Raw genomic sequence first — 16769 nt, 5'->3', positions numbered from 1 at the left:
AGTCAAACAGTCCTGTATCTGGTCAGAGGAAAAATTGGTAACTATTTATACTCACCAGATGGTAAGAACAATTAGGTGCTACTTGAAAGAAAGAAGTAGCAAACTTACGTATAGAAAGTCAGAATTAACGGTGAGGGGACCCGATATGCTGACCACACGTCACTTCAAAGGAATGAGTGCCATAACCTGGCTGGTAGGGTCTAGCCTCCTAATGACTATTGCGCCAGGAGTTTAGTTTAGTTTTATGTAATAAATTCTTATATAATATTAGGTAATTTTCACAGGAAGAGCCATTTAAGTAAACTTAAAGAGGAAATCGGCAAAATCAATTAATTCAAATTCGCGTTCACTTTAAAGAAAAGGGGAACACGGTATTGGCTGCATCCAGAAATAAGCCACACTTCTAAAATTCAAGAGAGAAAAAAAAAGAACAACTAGATTTAGGGGGAAAATAGTGATTTTATTTTACTATGAACCATATATCTAGTATTAGGAAACAATCTACAGAGGTTGATTTTCGAGTCCCGGTCCAGCCAGTCACTTTTTCACTTTTTGTGTCTTATAGAATTCGCACCTATAGAGAATCTGATGTGTATAAAAAAAAAAAATTGTTTCCTTCTTGCATTAGTATAAACTAATAAGGTTATAAAAATGTGGAAAAATTAAACAAACTTTAGTCAGGAAAATAGGGAAATCTTTGTCAGGGAAAGTCAGGAAAAACAGTTGTACACAAATCTGTGGGAACCCTGTATACATTATTATATGGCTACATTTACACAATGTAAGCTCAAAAAAACATCCTGATAAAAGGCAACCGAACATATTGCCAGAAATATTGATGAGAAATTAAAATTTAAAAAAAAATATATCATCACGGGAACACATCCAGGTTAGTACTGCTTTAAAATTATGATATGTGTTCTATACTATTCCATTAGTTGTTACGACGAAAACAATTTGATATTGAAATGAAGAATATATGAGTAGGTATTAATATATCTGTGTATGTTGGAAAAATAAATACATACATTATTCTAATAATAACAATAATAATGTTTTTATTTGCAGACCGAAGATGAAGGCGACTCGTGTGGAAAGCGCCTTAAAGCTATGTCCCCCAGCAGCATGACTTTGCCCACAATGAATAACTGGGACATGGGACAGTCAATGTCACCGTATATTCCTCCAGATATGAATAGTAAGTATTAGCGTGGTTTTTGAACGATACTAAGAAATGTTTATAAAAATAATGAACATTAACGCCATTGACTGTAGTCTTTGTGCGTAAATCTTATCTTGCAAATCACCTAAAGTCATTGTATTTCAAGTGTGCCCTCGGAAAAAATGTGAAACATACTTCGGCTCCACCCCCGCCACCTTCTTACAGAGGAAACCCTCCCTTTGCGTAGGGAAAAGAAGTGAATGACCTCAGCTGTATTGCCAATTTGTCATTAACTCGTTTGGTCTTGACGAGTGAAGATCGTAGGCTACTTAGAATGGCTACTAAGACAAAGCACAGCGAAGTCCGTAAAATAATTCATTGTGGCAACGCTTCCACATCCAACAATTGAAAAATCTCAGCCGCAGCAACTTGTCTCTCTCCTTTCGAGGGAGGTGCGGGAAAACACACATCGACAGTACTGCCCTGCTAAACGAAAAGGCCTTATCTCCATTTCACATACTTTCGAGAAAATACGCAAAACGCGTTTTGACTTAGGCTGTACGTTCAAATTTATTGTATTTCAGTAACACTTTCTTAAAATATATTTTCACGATCTAACATTTGTGTGGTGATACAATTAAATATTTTTTGCTTATGAATTGCCACTTAAGGTCTTTTTGCTTACTTTGAGTTACAGTTTTGAACATAAGGTAAACACTCATGACGTCATTACCCCCTACCTATTGGTCAAACCACGTCAATTTCACTTTAGATAGATGCAGAATTGTACTACGAACATTCCCATACCAATATCTTGATTTTCGAAAAATGTGGAGTTAAGGTCTTTTCCCTTAGGACGGCAGAGTAGTGCTAGAAGGGGCCTACTTGAGATAGAAATACAATAAAAACAATAAAATACAATAAAAACGTTTACCAATGTTATTTGTAAGTGGACATAGAATTCTCTACGAATGGATTACTAACTGTCGAAAATAATATTGATCTCCTGTGGGCAAGGAGTTCATAATATCTGAAACTCATCTTTGCGTACAAAATAAAAGAGAAATATGAGTAATGTTTCTTTTATTAAAGTATGTGTCCCCTATTATTCAACTATCTTTTCAGAAATTCATTTAAAAAATATATATTTTGGGATCAAAGTAAAATTATTTCTTTGTATTTTCACCTTACAATCTTTTTGGTCAGAGTTATTAAATTGTTGCCTCATTGTGTATTTCTTTGAAGAAGAATGTAAAGTTTTCTTGTTCGTTTCTTCGAAATTTATGGTTATTTATGGTTCGAAAATGTAGATGATCTACATATTACACGTACGACGGGGTATCGAATGGTTCGAAAATCTAGATCATTTACATATACGTACGACAGGGTATCGGATGGTTCGAAAATCTAGATGATTTACATGTTATATGTACGACGGGGTACCGGAAAGTTTTCATTATCACCTGAACTAAGAGAGTACTGAGTTTTATGTACTTAAGATTTCTCTACATAGACTCGTGCAGAGTTAAAATTTTCTTCCACCGTTTTCCCACCTGTCAAAGGTCGTTATTACAGAACTCTGCAGATAGTATGAAAAACCATTGTTCCGCCTCCATTATGACGTCATTTGTTGTCAAAATGGCGAACCCGAAATGGGTTCTTCATGTATGGAAACAGGAAGAAGTCACTTGGTCCCAGATGAGGAGAACAGGGAGGATGCTGCAATATTTCAAAACTACATCTAGCAGTTTCCATTGATGCTACTTGAAATACATAAGTGGGTACATTGTCCACAAAGAGACTGATCATTTTGGTTGGCGTACCGCGACGTTTTTGCTTAACGGCATCTCGTAACTGCATCAGAAGTAAGCTGTAGTATATGCCAGTGATAGTACCACCCTTCTCAAGGTAGTCTGTAAGGATGACCCTACAACAATCCCAAGAAATCGAGAGCATGACGTTACCATTAGACTTTTGCATTTTTACCTTTGGCGGGGAAGGGGGGGGGGAGACGGAATTCTTCCCCTTTTTACTCATGTCTTTTGTCTCAGGATCATATAGGTAGATATAACATTCATCCATAGTTATCAAACAAGCAAACAATTCCTCATTATCTTATTTATTTTATTTCAAAAAAACTCAACAAGTGATTCGGCATGCCATGCCGTGTTTGTCTCTGAGAAGGAGTTAGCAAACGCGGAACCCAACGTGCTGACACCTTAGATATGTGCAATTCTTCATCTATTAATTTCCACACACTACGATAACTGAATCCACTTCGCCGCATGTTATTATGGATGGTTATTCGTCGGTCTTCTAGGATCAGGTCTTCGATTTTCCTCACAGTGGCGGCGGCGTCTGTGGTTAATAGACAGGATCTGGCTTATCCATGAGTGACATATAGCCTGTTCGGGAATTCTTTCACCTCACGATAGTATCATAGGACACACAAGCTTCATTTCATCATGAATTTGCCTGGCGCTTTAACCCTTCAAATGCAAAAAAATAATCTCGCTTACGAGCTTCTATCTTTTCCACCTTGCACCTTACTAGCGCTACCTGTAAAGAAAATAAATTATATACATGAATAATTTTAACTAAATACATTTAAGTTTTAATGTCTGCATAGGCCAAGGTACATTAAAATCACTCAATAACTTCTAAGGTATATTTAAAATTTTCTGATACATGACATATGGGGGAGTAGTAACTACATAAATGAGTTTCTGTTACTACGAAAAAAGGTCATCAAAATAATCAGTGGGGCATCATACAAGGAATACTGTAAACCATTATTTTGTAAGTTGAAAATTATGACTGTTGTAAATTTGTATATATATATAAAGTTTTAGTTTATGTAAAACAAAACATGTCAGATGTGAAACGTAGACAGGATATTCATTCATACAACACAAGATATGCTAAACAAGTTGATGTATCATACAGCAGGCTAACAAAAATTAAAAATAGCTATGCAATACAGGGTACAAAATTTATGAATAGGGTACCAATAGACATCCAAAAGTTACCGCTCACTCATTTTAAAAGCAAACTGTATGATTGGTTAATTACTGTACCATATTATAATATTAAGGAATTTGAAGAAGATAAGAGTATATTGAAATAGGGATTTAAAAAATAGTTGTAAAACTGCATTTGATGTTGTCTATTGTCTGTATACAGACTTAACGACAATAAAAATATTCTATTCTGTTCTATATGAGTAGATGGTACCTAAAAGTTTGACTTTGGACTAAGATACATTCATTTTGGATTAATTGAAATATGGGAGGCACAGAAATTTTACGTGTTCATCCAAAATAAAAGTAAGTGGTAAGTTGAGTTAGAAGACCAAAAGTCTGGCCTCTTATACTTGCTTTTCAATATAAGAATGCAGCTAAATATTTATAAACTTGTTTCAGGTATTGCTAGCGGTTCCATGATGAACAGTGCTCCTCCGTACAGTTCGAGTGGAGTAACGCGTTCGAACTCCTACGAATTCAGTGGCGGAACTCCAGGAAGCGCCGATTATACCTCAGGTGGTGGTCCTCTCTCACATCTTAGCGACTCAGTCAACTCGTTAGATCCTCTCAACGCGATGGAGAAAACTTTGAACGAGCAGGTAACCATATTATTGTGTAGTTTTTTTTTAAGTATTCTTGATCATATGATTTCAGGACGTGGTTCTATATTTCAGTACGTAGACTGATTTGTTTAATTTTACTTTCTAGCTAAAAAGTAAAGAGTATTCTATTCAGGGAGAACGAAATCAAATTCGAATTTAAATCCAAATTTACATATTTCATGTCCTCTACATGCCTAAATGTCAGTTTTGAATGGACATTCGTTTATGTATTTTGAGTTCACACCATCAACGTATTGAGACTAAATTTTGAGTTCATATTTCTTAATTAAACATTTTATTAATAAGTCTACGGAATGACATAATTCATCAATTAATTAAAAATTGGAAATGAGAACATTATTGCGGTAACTAGTATTTTTTTAAATTTAATTTGAGGATGCGATTTGGTCTAATGCTTCTACATACATTGTAACTGGCTTGAAAGTTTTAAATACATAATTAAATTACTGAAAATTGGTTTAAATCATCATTGAAAAAAAAAATCAAATATGCAAATGATTTGCTTCCAAGAAAGTGTGTTCTCCGTGCTCGATTTTCAATAGTGTAATATGCTGATGTAAATTCATGGCTACTTAAATGTGCGGAAACCATAGGTCTTTTGAGGTAATTGAGGAACGTAAGAAGAGGCAAATTCTGGATTTGAAAGCCTAGTGGAAATCAGTATAGTGAATTTATTGTACTCAATTAAATGCCATTTGATAGACTGTAGCGCAGAAAATTTATATCATTGACACCTTCGTCGTCAGAGAAAAAGTTATAATATGTTAGTTGTTACTTGAGTAATAAGTTTCATTCATCATACACTAGGCATCCCCTGGTTCAACGTACTTTGTTAAAATGCCATTCCCCACTTGGTGCCGGCTCAGGTGTCCACTTTTGTTGGATTCCTAGTCATGTTGGTATTCCTGGTAATGAGCAGGCGGATTCTGTGGCAAAAGATGCAGCTCTACAATAATGTTGCACTCGTGGCGCCCTTCCCTTGCACTGATCTGTACCTGGTGTTCACATCTCGTCTTTTACACCAATGGCAGTCGGAATAGGACCTCGCACATGCCAACAAATTGCATGCCATTAAACTCCGCTTAGGAGTCTGGACCTCTAGTTCCCGACAGTCTCATCGAGAAGAAATACTTCTAACTCGACTGCGTACAGTCATTTGACGCATGCACATCTTTTATGCGGTTGCAACTCCAGAATGTATTTTTTGTGGATACTTTCATCTATTCGTCATTTTCTTGTCGACTGCCCCGCTCTGGCTCGGCATCAACAACCTTACAAGCTTCTAGAAAACGTGGACTGCTACTGCTTTTACGGGACCTTGACGTTTTGCATGCAATTTAATTTTAGCTCGTGTGTGGTTGTTTTTTCTTGTATTTTAATTAACTTATTTCTAGTTTTATTATTGTTGATTTCGTTTTAATTTGCTTTCCTGTTTGTTAGATCTTTGCATGGGTACAAAGAGACCCCGCTGTTGGCGCACCTACAAAATATCTTACTCTATTCTGCTCTATTCACTAAATTCCTGTTTCTTATCTGTATTTTAACACTACCAGTGAAGGTAGACAAAATTTGATGATTGATAATTGTTTAATAAATCCATAAGAGAATAGAAATGAGCCAAATAAATACCTTTTGGTTATTAATAATATTCCTCCTCAATCTTTCCTTCGATATTGCGACTGAGACCCTTGGTCACAACGTTTTTCAACGCTCTGTAAGTAAAAATATCTTTTGGGTTTATGAGAGAGTTCATCAGGCGGCTTTTGTTAACAATAGCCTTAAAATTTATTTTAGTGCATACTTACCTTGAATCAATAAGATTTTACTATGGCTAATTTCCTGTAAGTGAAAACTAATAAATTTCCGTTATTTGCAGATGCCACATACCCCCCATACACCTCACACCCCGCACACTCCCCACACGCCCGGTGGAGCAGCTGGAACTCCTGGAACTGCGAATACTCCTGGAGGAGGGAACAGCGGACCGCCGAGTGTGCCTCCGACCTCTGGAGACGCCAGCACAAGCAACAGCAGTGCTGTTCCTGTCACTAACAGCGGGAGCACCAGCAATACCACGAGTACCACCAGCAGCACGAGTAGCACCACCAACCCCACGAGTAACCCACCTCCTGTAACGACCACGGATACTACCACCACACCAGATATTCCTTCGGACCTTAATTTTGATCCTGCAGCAGTCATCGATGGAGAAGGCCAAGGCCAGGAAGCCTTGAATGTAAGTAGATGGAACATTCAACTCTTTTGTAAGTAGTGCAACATGAGGTAACTCAGACCATGTTCCTTAGTAACTGTAGGTAGCTTTCATCTCCTCATTTTTCCGTGTTTTGTTTGACTGATTGGTTATTAATGTTTAAAAACTGCCTAATTGAGTGTGTCGCACTCTGTAGATCATTTCGACGTGAACAAAATGCCGTGCTTGGGAGTAGATTTGTATGCTTAGTTTCCGAGAAAATTAAGGAAAACTGTTTTTATAGCACTAAACAAAAAAAAAAAAAAAAGTTTTTACGTCCCACGGTTATGCCGGCTAGGTTAAAGGAGACGGTGATGATGAGAAATGAAGGACATTGTGGAATGAAGAAAGTGGGAGGAAACGGGAGAACCCCGAGGAAACCCACCTACATGATGTTTGTCCACCACAAAGTTCACTTGGCGGGAGCAGGGTTTGAACCCGTTACTCCATGCACCAGAAGTGAACGCTCTACCACTGAACCACCGCGTCCCATTTATAGCTCTAAACAGTTCATCATTAGTTGCCAATAATAATAATTAACAATCTTTATTTTGCTAGACCAAATTGTTATATATTGTTGTTCACCTCTGGTGCTTGGGATCCCGGGTTCGATCCCAGCCCCCGCCAAGTGAACTTTGTGGTGGACAAACACCGTGTGCATGGTTTTTCTCGGGGTTCTCCCGTTTCCTCCCACTTCCTTCATTCCACCATTTCATTCATTACTCATCATCACCGTCTCCTTTAGCCTAACCGGCATAACCGTGGGACGTAAAACACAAAGATTTCATTTCATTCCTATATATATTGTTGTTTGTTTATCCTGACGGTGACGTATATACTCCAAATACTTATACAAATACGTCTAACAGTTACACACATACTACTTGTGAATTTACGTTTTTTTTATTTGTTTATATTGTAATAGTAAAAATAAAAAATCATAATATTTTGATTTTTTTTTTTTTTTTTTTTTAATTTTCTTTTGAAGCCCAATTGTGTACTGTACGTAGTTCCGAGTTTGATTTCCGGTGAGACACGAACTTCATATCGTGAGACAGTTTGTGATATACAGGGTGTAACAAAAATGGATCACAATATTTTGGGGATAGATTCCTTACATCAAAATAATAATAATAAAAAAAAGTTCATATGGACCTGTGGTCGGAAGTGCATAGTTTCGTAGTTATTGAGTGCCGAAAACGTGAAAAAATGAACTTTAAAGGTCCATAGTTGCACTAATATAGGACCAATCGTAGTCGGGTCAAGACATCACTAAGGAACTAATATGTAAACTATCCAAATATCCATCTTTCAGGACCGGTACTTGCACAATCATTTTTAGAGAGGCTGTTTAGGAGTACTTGATCATTGTGCACCTACCTCTCTAAACATTGGTGTGCAAGTCTGGAGTATTTTTAAATATGGATATTTGGATAGTTCACATATCAGTTCCTGAGTGATGTCTTGACTCGACTACGATAGGTCCCAGTCCTATACTTTTGAAGTTCAATTGTTTCACGCTTTCGGCCAGTGCTTAAAGTGAGCCGGTATGTGCCGATTATGTATCCGAAAGTTAGAAAGTCGTCCGGTATGGCATACCGGTAAAAATAACTGATTTAAATTGTAATATACATGTAGAAAAAAAATACACAGAAATGAGTACGACGTTAGCATTGAGTCAAAAATATGTCTGTAATATATTTAGTTGCTGCTCCTTCGAAAGAAATAACAGTTTCCTATCACCCTATTATATGGCAAAATTTGTGCTCTTGTTTTTTCCAATATTTGTGAGAGCAATTCCAACGCCCCCACTGAAAAAAAATCTAACTACCATACCGCCCGCCTAAAATTTTTAACCAGGATCTGCCTTTGGGATTGACAGGACTCTTTTTTTAAATGTAAAATTTTAACATTGTCTGGACTTCTGTGTTTCCAATTATAAGAAAATTAATGTTTGACTACGAGACCAGAAGAACTTTTTGAAAATGGAAATGAAATTGGGAAGCTAATAGATACTAGAGACGAGACATGAGTGCCTACAAAGCCTTGAAAAGGAGACGAAAAAGCATATGGGCATATACGTATGTGTTTTCTTGTTTTAATCCACTTAAAGGCCGCGTTGGATCACTGTTCCTGTAAATGCGATGTTTAAATAAACGTACCATCCGTGTTCTTATACATTTAGATCGCCGATATGCTCAAGCAAAATCTTAGGAAAGCAAAATCATTTTATAAATATTTATTTCTGATAGGCTGATGATAGTGGATATTAGTTCTCTGTCTCTCTTTCTATAGATTTTTCATGTCAAAAATGGTGCAGAAATGTCAGGAGTAGCTTTACTCTTCAGCGTTCTGTCAAAATTACTGCTCTAAGTGGTCATATTTGTTCCATACCGTCACCTCATCTGATGTCACTTTAAGCACTGCTTTCGGCACCCTAAACTCCGAAACTATCCACTTTTAAGCATAGGTCCGTATCAACTTTTTCTTATTTTGATGTACGGAATCTGTTTCCAAAATATTGACACATATTTGTAACACCCTGTATAATTGAAATTTAAATGAAGGAAACTCAGGTCTAGAAACCGGAAATAATAACCATGAGAGCCAGTGTGTCACTCAGTCGAACCCCAGAAGCTATAACACTAGGTCATTTAGTGTAAATCTAATTTTAATTTTTAAATGATAAATAAATTTTACAGTATATTTATCTATATTTACTGTAATGGTTTTTATATGCTTGCTTTCTTTTTTTTAGCTTTTACCTGATAACGTAGTGGATCCGATGGAATTATTGTCCTATCTGGATCCTCCAGACCTTGCAACACCGCCCTCTAGTGGCGGAAGCAGCAACGGTGGCACCACTGGAACTCCAGGAAGTGGAAACCCTGCGAGTACAAGTGATGACATTTTAGCACTGTTTGAGTGAACACATTTTTATGTCAAAGTGTGCGTGTTTCAAGAAAAAATAAATAAAATAAAGAAGAAAATAAAATCAGTTATTTTGCATACTGATTATAAGTGAGTTAGTGCAATGAAGGCAGTGATAAGTTTATCAAGTGGGAAATTGGCAACGCAATATGGCTGGACAGCGCAGCGTCTTGTGTCAGTATGGTATAGGCGCTGTTGTGTGGAAGTGATCTACAATATAGAAGAGGAGCCGATGGTTTTTTGCTTCAATTTACACATGACCAAAGTAATTTTTTTAAAAAAATATAATAAAACAAATGAACTTCGAAAAATACATCAAAAGAAAATTTTTTCGTCTATGCATATTGAACTGAGCCCATCTGGGGCTTTCCTTATTTAATTCATATATGCACAAGCTAAATGCATTATATCTTCACTGATATAACTAAATAAAAGAACTATGTATCTATTGTAAATAAAAAAAAAAACAATGAAAGAAAAATGGCAGAACACTGTGGCCAGTTAGAAATCCTATTTTACCCCAAACGAAATTAATAAAAAAAAAACTGTAACAAACAAATACAGCCCTGCATGAATTAATGTCTCTCATTATATATGGCTTTAAGTATTAGTGCAGTGCACAAAAACATGTAGATGATGCATTAATATTTAAAATAAAAGAGATAATACCTTCAAAAACACACACAAAAAAAATAAAATATATTTAATCATTACCTTTTCAGAAAGAATGGCAAGACGTACGGAGATTTTTTTTTTCTTTTTTTGTAAACCATCTTGTCACAAATTCAGGTACAAATCAATTTGTAGCAAAGACTGTGCCAACTGTTTAAGTGTTGTTTGCAGAACTTTATTTAAAAAGAAATCATGAAGATAAGAAAAAAAAAGAATATATATATATATTAAAAACAAAAGAAAGGTGCAGAGTCCATGTTGGTGATTAAATGCTTTACTATTTCGTAAATAGAGGACGGAAAATTTAAAACCAAAATGGGATCAGCTTTTAATGACAAAAGGAGCCATAAAATAACATGAAAAAATGTTATTGTACTGCAATACATATATATATTTTTTTTGCATTCTGTGTTCTTTTCACGAGTCATTACACAATAATATTTATTATTATTGTTATAATATTATTTTCTATTTGTTCTGATTTTTTCCGTGTCAGGAAGATAAAAAAAAAACAATCATAATTTAATTAATTTTTTCGGTGATATGTATATTTTTTTTTTTTGTATATCACTGAATCTGATGGACATAACAAAATAAGTACAAAAATGGTGTTTTAAAAACAAAATGGCTGCCAAAAAAACAGTCATTATCATCGATATGGCACCAAACCTAATGAATATCGTATATAATTGTGTCCCCTTTTTTGTGTAAATGTTTTAAAACGAGGAAAAAAAAAAAAGAAAACTGTGTCTCAGATTTCAAAATATACATTTTAAAAAAGAATGTTTTAACAACAAGAGAAAAAAAAAAGTTTTTATACTGCGTACTTAGAAGATAAAAATCGTTATTATTCTACTGTCGGTTTGTGATAGTATGTGATCTAGACAATTTGATATTTATATAAAAAGGAAACACACCGAAATAAAAACAAATGAAAAGAGGTTGTTTTCATTTTGAAACATATTTTGTAAAACGAAGGACTTTATTGATTGTTTTTCATAACAAAATTTGTCTTTTTTTTTTTAAAAAAAAATAATAATACGTAATTGGGCTTGATGCCATGTCAGAAAGTATATGGAAAAAAACAAATCAATGTGGGCAATTTTTATTATTACTATTATTATTATTATAAACACCACTAATATTTTTTTAAGATCGTATGTAGACCTCTGTTTGTCTTCTTTTTCCCCTCTGGATCAGGGCTAAGATCTGGTTATTAATGCAAAGCTGATTGATGTATGTTGTGTGAACTGCTATGACATGATCCATTGTTGTCTTAGAAATGGGGCAAGTGTTTTTACTTGCCTTTTTGAGTGCATTCGAATATGATGATATGTAGAATTTGTATACATAAGTATACCTCGATATATATCTATATATCTATACATAACACACATTAATACATATATGCATCAGCCCTGAGGACTCCAGTGTCGTAGCTCGTTGAAATACCTATATTTTACTTGTACATAATGTAAAAAAAAAAGAAAAAATATGCAATTTCTATTTCTTTGTGTTGAAAAAGATCCTCAAATAGCGTGTTCTTCCTTTATTATTTCTTTTGCTCATTAATACTTTGTGTAATTTAAATGAAATTATCGAATTATCATATATTATTACGAAATGTGCCCTACTTGTTGTGTTTCGCTAATTATTCTAGTTAATTCAAATAATGATTGTTAATTAGTTTAGAGAAGGTTTTAAAAATTCAATATATCCCAATATTTATTTTTGTAAAATTATGTTTTTACTAAATGCTAATTTCAAATCTAGTATAAGCTATATGTTTGACAAGTTTATGGTAAAGTGCTTGAAAACTTACCATATAGAGCGCCGTATAAAATGTTATGCTCATATACTTTGCTTTTCTTTTGAACTTTTTCCATGATTGAATATTATGGAAGAATTATATTCTCATGTTAGTATCATACTCCCATTTATAGAGAGACTATTAAAAATACAGGGAAAAATATTTGGGAAAAGCATACAATATCAACGATTGATTTCTTCACATTGAATAGGTAAAAAACGAAACAAAAATGTAGTATACAGTCAAATAATGTTGCAATTGGCCCTTGTAAGAATTAATTTTCGTATTATACGCTTACCTGTGTATGGTATTTCACAAAATTTCCATAACTTGAACATATTTACGGTAGGAACAACCAAGTATTGTCAAGAACGAAAAGACAAACATTCAGGCTAGAAGCGATTGGACTTATTTAATATATGGAGGGTTGCCACAAGCACGCAACTTAACACTTTGAGTGCTGGGATCTGAAGTGAAGGCCTTCCCAAGAATGCCGGGCTTTTTTTACAACTTTTTTAAAAAATTATATCTCAAAATCTAGAAAAGCTAAAATAATACAACATACACCACCCTTCTAAACATTAAAAATGAAAGAAGACAATACAGTATTATTAAAAATTTAATATTGTAAATACATACACTTGTACATTTGTACACTTGTACATTTATACATGCAGTAACATACAAGAGTTGAAAATATTTTTGATTTTCAAAGTAGAATCGCTAGCGTTGTACTTTTTTTTTTTAAAAAAAGATATTATAATTTCTAAGCTAAATATGAATTGATTATGTCAATTCAACAAACCTTATTTATAATATTGTGAGTAACTTGCTAACAAGTTTTTTTTCTTCATATATTTATATTTTAAGACCTGGAGTCCTCAAAATATGTAGTCGTCGGTAAGAAAAAAAAAGTAATTAAAAAATGAAAGCTATTTTTGGAAAATTTTATATTTTTTATAGTAATTTTAAGAATGGGTCATGTCATGAATGGAATACGAGCATTTATTGTCAAAAAAAAAGAAATTTAAGTTATTTTGTCATTCATAGAGGCCATACAGTTTCTCTTTTTTTAAAAAATAGAAAAAAAAATACTCTTTATTTTAACCAGGGATTCAAAATTTCCTATTGTTCTAAAATAAATTTTTAAAAAAATGAGATTAATAATTGGCAAACTAAATTCACCGCCAACTTTATAGGTGAAAATCAAAGTTTTGAAGCTTCGTAGTTAACCAGTCTACATTCCGATACATATCAAAAGATTTGTAAAGCATATTCAATTGCAGTATACATATATATATTTACACAATAAACACTTACATATATATGTAGATACATATAAATATACTTGCACACCATGAATTTCCGTGGATATGTGCTTACTATTAAGAGGCACGGAGTCAGTATATTTCTGCTTTATATTGCAATTGTGGTGAACGTTTTTATTATTTCAGAAGTCAACAACGTGTGAATTTGTTTATTATTATTGTTGCTAACATTATGGTATTATTATTGCTAAGAGCCGGTAGTACCTTCGAAATGTAGATTTTTACAAAGGCATGTAGTTATAAAGTCTTTTACAACGAGAATAATATATTAGCTTATTTACTATAAAGTGTTGCAGTACCAGTACACGTTACTCAATGTAATATAAAGATAGTTGCACTTTTTAAAACTAAAAACAAAACATTCTTGACATGCCAAATGTCAAAGTACAAGTGAAAATTGCGAGTTCTCTTACTAAATGTCATTATGGCGTCCGGTTCATAGTGGGTACCGACGCTCTTGAACATAATCAAAATACTGTTTTGCAATATGATAAATTTGTTATTTTGTGTATGCATAATCTCTTGAATCGATTCTAACTTATCTGTCGTGTTCCTAAGGCATATTAGCTGTATGCTGAAGTATTTCATGGCTGAAAACTATGTTGAACTTTTGGAGGATGCTTATCATGTAATAAAAATAAATTTAAAGACAATAATATAATATAATATAAACATATAAAGAAGGGTCAGAAAATCAATTAAAACATTTTAAAATTGATTCAGTATGAACCAAATGATTAGTATTCAGTAGGACTCCTGAATATATAAGCAAACATCTGTCTACTGATTTGCAAAATAAAAATCATTACATGGTTTGCAAAACAGCGCGTTAAAGTTGAGAAAATGTTAACACGAATACCATGATTACTCAACTCGTTAAGCAGCTAACGCAAAGTATTCGACAACCGTGAAATGTGTCCAAGGCAAGGTGGGGGTATCAATCCCTCGTATGTTCTGTTATGAAGGAACATTGCTATGCAAATATAGCATAGGGACAATTAATTCACGGGTACTGTTAAAAGTACGAGGTCAGTCAAAATGTTAGTTGCACTGTTTTAGAAAATAAAGCAGGATAGACATTTTATAATTTTATTTGTATCGTCATAATCTACTTTTCAACGTAGTTACCTCCGTTATTTAAGCATTTGTCGAGGAGTGGTACAAGTTTTTCTATCCCTTCTGCAAAGAAATCCCGTCCAATGCCCGATAAACATGCACACTACCATGAGAAATAACCAGTTCATTAACAATTTCGTCTATTGTTATGCATCTGTTTGCAAGAATACATTCATTCACGCGAACAGCGATTTCCAGATTTGTCACAGTTGATGGTCTTCCCTCGTGCTCAGCATCGTCAATATTTGTAAATCCGTTCTCAAACATGTTGGACCACTTCGCGATAGCTTGACGTGACATTGCATTGTCACGATACACTTAACGCGACTGCCGATAAATTTCATTGCAATAACATCTTTTCGTCCACAAAAAACGAACAACTGCACACATTTCGAATTTGGACGTCACTTGCAGCTGTCGAGACATGTTTACGACTGATTAATCAGAACACCTCCACTTGCCTCGTGAAAGCCGCTACGTCACACGATATAGCTACATGTATGCAGTGTTGCCACTCAGTTTCATCAAAATAGCCTTTGACCGAAAATATTTATGAAGGATTCCAACTAACTTTCTGACTGACCCAGATACATGTAACTGTATTTTCTCTTCATTGTAAGCTAAATGTTTGACAAGTATTGTAGTATCTTTACATCTGTTATATTGACTGTTATTTCCTTATTTTGCCTTCTTCCACCTTACTGAATGCAACTAGTGTCTTAATATCCTCAAGTTGTATAGATTATATATTTCACAAATTTTGTTTGTCTTCAGCATACAGCAATGTTATGGCAAGTGTTGAAAAGATATAAAAATTCAAGTCTGCTCTGTCTTATCCTTGAGTATTTCTCGGTACTGTAACACTTTATGGATACTGTATGTCTGGTGGTTCATTGTTTACGATGGGGGGTTAAAAGTAGTGTTAAACTTCATGCATACTGAAGTTTAACATGTAAGGTAAATTTTAGATTATCTGCATCAGTTGCCTCGAAGGTGTGTACCAACTCGCTCTTAGTTTATTTTTTTTCTTCCTAATTTTTGAACTTGTTCTAAAAAAAAAAATCAATCAAAAGGATGTATTAAGTACAATGTTTAGAGGGTTTAGAGAGAAAAAAACGCATCTTTTTTGACATTATATGCAGAAAAAAATTAAGAAACTTTTCTTATTAACAAATGGAATATATTACTCCCTGGTTAAAATGGTAACTTTTGGACCAAGCTGTTGTCAGAAAAAAAAAAAGAAAGAAGATTCAACCCAAAAAGAAAATGGCAGCTTCGGCTTCTAAATAAATAAATAATAATAATAAAAAAACTGTAGACATAGCTTTAAATCCACTGTTATTCTCAGTGTTGTTCTCTGAGTACGTAGCAAAGACTTAAGGTAAAACTTTAAAAAATATATATATATATATATACATTTAAAGAAAAAACGATCCCTTGTATAATAGCCTTTGCAACTTAGATAGATAGGTCTTCCTTTATATATAATGTTTACTCAAATATTGTATATAGTTTCCTTGTAGATGTACTCTGCAACAATGTACTACTACACTTTAAAACAGATGAATTGTTCTTTCATTTACAAGCACAACCTTCCTGCTATTTTTGCAGAGTTCCGTCAACTAAAAAAATAATGTATACACACGCTTTAATGAAAGAAAATTATATATCCCTAGTAGGAGAGACAACTTGCAAATTGCTTGCTGTAAGCTTGCATTGGAAGTCGGCAAGCTTGCATCCGGCTTGCCGCAAGCTGGATTCCAGTAACGAAGTTACATGAGGGGGCAACCTTGCATTCAGTGTTCTATTCAAGCTTGCACGCCAGCGTTTTACGTTGGCGGCAAGTCAATAGC

General features: G+C 34.2%; 1 protein-coding gene across 6 annotated transcripts in view; it reads left to right on the top strand.

Annotated features, from left to right (window-relative positions):
* The window catches only part of tna (Zinc finger MIZ domain-containing protein tonalli), a 489296-nt gene extending 472817 nt beyond the window's left edge, over positions 1-16479 (top strand). For all 6 annotated transcript variants that reach the window (XM_081729439.1, XM_081729442.1, XM_081729441.1 and 3 more), the window contains 4 exons: positions 1069-1198; positions 4585-4784; positions 6685-7044; positions 9818-16479. In XM_081729439.1, the coding sequence (XP_081585565.1) occupies positions 1069-1198; positions 4585-4784; positions 6685-7044; positions 9818-9988 (861 nt within the window). In that variant the 3' untranslated portion in view covers positions 9989-16479. The remainder of the gene's footprint in view (positions 1-1068; positions 1199-4584; positions 4785-6684; positions 7045-9817) is intronic.
* Positions 16480-16769: the final 290 nt, after the last annotated feature.

Source organism: Thermobia domestica, chromosome 10 (assembly GCF_964235325.1).
Source record: "Thermobia domestica chromosome 10, izTheDome1.hap1.1, whole genome shotgun sequence".
NCBI lineage: Eukaryota > Metazoa > Arthropoda > Insecta > Zygentoma > Lepismatidae > Thermobia > Thermobia domestica.
This window is presented reverse-complemented; position numbering and strand designations above follow the sequence as displayed.